Genomic DNA, 2,239 nt, shown 5'->3' with positions numbered 1-2,239 from the left:
AATTTGAATTTACATACATCATGCAAATGCATTTCAACTGCTTTTCTCCCATCATGAAGGTGGCTGCTGTGTTTGTTTTCTCCCCGTGTTTGTACTTCATGCTTCTGGGGCCAACTTTTTCTCATTTGAATGGTTTTGGTTGGCAGAAGATAATTGTTACCGTCAAAACCGTTGGCTCGACATGAAAAGAAAAAGACTGAATGCATAAAGTTTCTGAAATGAGTGGGTTATAGAATTTACTGACTTAGAGTCAATTATAAACGCACGCACGCGCATGCACACACACATTAAGCCGAATTGGGTTCAATTTAATGCTCGGCCCTCCAGAGCAGTAATAGTTTTTTTTTTATGTGGCCCCTTAGAAAACGTAAGTGCCCACCCGTGTGCCCTGCACTCTTGGGAAAATAGTCAGGGGAAGTGTCAACCTGAATAATAATGATATTTTTGGGGGGGTTATTGTGTTGAAATTCTTTTGTCTGCTAATTATATAAAACACATTGCTTTGCAGGGGCATGGGAGCCTACCATATTCGACCTCTGTCCTTAAACGTTACACATATTCTTCACGAGACAAAACTAAATGAACGCATCCAACACGTGACTTGTTTTTTTATTCTTATGTTGTTTTGGCAACATGATTCTGTGGCACACAACAATCATGCAATATGAGGTCCAATCTCAGCCTCTGCCTTATGGCTCGTATTAAATTATAAGGTATGCAAATAGCATTTGACCCAAGAGAAAGCCACAGTTTATCAAGGGACATTTCTTGGCATTTTCATATAATTGAATCTGGTTCCTCATTGGAGCTCAAAGTTTGGATGAAAAAAAAAAAAAAAAAAAAAAGCTTCAAGATTCCCTACATAAGGCATAATGTATTAATTTATTTAAGATATTTTCTCATAAAGAACCATTTAGAATGAGCTACTGATGGACACACCTTTCTATATCAACATATAAGTGGAATTTTTACAGATCTTTTCAAAGTTGATGGTAAAAATAAGCTCAAACATGACAGTTGAAAATTTTGTGTGCTTGTTTTTTCTTTGTAGACAGATTAAAAAACAACAACAACTGAATCTATCTATGTTTGTTTTGTCTTCACGAGACTTATGAGTGGTAAAAAAAAAAACGGATCGCCCCTGAAGGCAGCAGGAATCAGCTCGGTATCCTAGCAACCACAGACGCTTTCCTACTCCAGACATATTTTTCCTTCTTCTCACTTTTCTGAGGTTTTTTTAATCAACTTTCAGGGCAACGTTTGTCTGTCGGATCTATGGACGTTCACCTGGAGGCACAAAAGAAACCTTTGGCGACTCTGTCAGCCTTCAGCTACATCCCACCGCGGCGAAATGACCCCAAAGAAGCGTCGTACTTCAGCAAAGAGTCAAGGGTAACTTAGCTGCTGTGCTAACTGAAGCTAATCTCTCAAACATGCGCACGAGCTGATGTTAATAGAGTAACAGCGTCAGAATATTATACATTATTCATCAATTTGTTCATGAAATGTGCAGATAATGAAGTCAAAATTTAATTTTTGTTAGATTTATGGCAACATTAAAGGGAGTTAGGAGGTGAAAAACAGGAATATCAAATCTAAATGAATATTTGTCGGTTAATTCTAATCTCTTTGTCCATGGGCAGGCCCCAGATGTGTCCACATATGACCAGTTGTTCAACCAGCCTGAGGGCTACGATATGAGGCTTCACCGGGATGACAGAAGACACAGTAAAGGACGAGGACTCGACATGAACCAGGAGGTAAGCAACTCATCACAGCCGTCCGTGTGAGATGCCAGTGAAACAAACAAAACAAATATGAGTGTGGGTGTATGTTCAATGACAACACACAATTTTCTACCCGAGAGTCAAGAAGTAACAAGAAGCAGATGACAGAGCATCAACGTCCCCGTCAGGAAAATAAAACGGTTTCATGGGCGCAAACAATGTGGTGAGTCACAGTGAAGAAAGTCCAACCAATCCAACAAAGCCAAACAACTACTGACATTAAAAGTGTGGAAGGATAACGATACTTTCTACCTACAGAGAGAATAGAAAGACAATCTGAATCAGAATTCAGATCGGCAGTCATCATAGTGTACGATGTCGTTTCATCCCTCAAAAGGTTTCATCTCCTCGCACAAACCCTCCACAGTTGTTTCACGGAGAGTTTCCAACGCGAAAAGAGACTGTAATCATCAGTTCTTCTCGCCGGTGACGTCAGTGGCCTTTGCCCCGCA

At 40.0% G+C, this 2,239-nt stretch overlaps 1 protein-coding gene across 1 annotated transcript in view; it reads left to right on the top strand.

The window, feature by feature from the left end:
* Positions 1-1,272: 1,272 nt before the first annotated feature.
* Positions 1,273-2,239, top strand: part of cfap90 (cilia and flagella associated protein 90) — a gene marked incomplete at its 3' end in the record, with an annotated part of 2,425 nt that continues 1,458 nt past the window's right edge. Inside the window, exons 1-2 of the mRNA XM_080485327.1 lie at positions 1,273-1,392; positions 1,644-1,760. Coding sequence (XP_080341453.1) covers positions 1,276-1,392; positions 1,644-1,760 — 234 coding nt within the window. The 5' untranslated portion in view covers positions 1,273-1,275. The remainder of the gene's footprint in view (positions 1,393-1,643; positions 1,761-2,239) is intronic.

This window comes from Lipophrys pholis (genome assembly GCF_963383615.2).
Source record: "Lipophrys pholis genome assembly, chromosome: 17".
Lineage (NCBI taxonomy): Eukaryota > Metazoa > Chordata > Actinopteri > Blenniiformes > Blenniidae > Lipophrys > Lipophrys pholis.
Note: the sequence above shows the minus strand (reverse complement) of the source record. Positions and strands in the feature narration are given on the sequence as shown.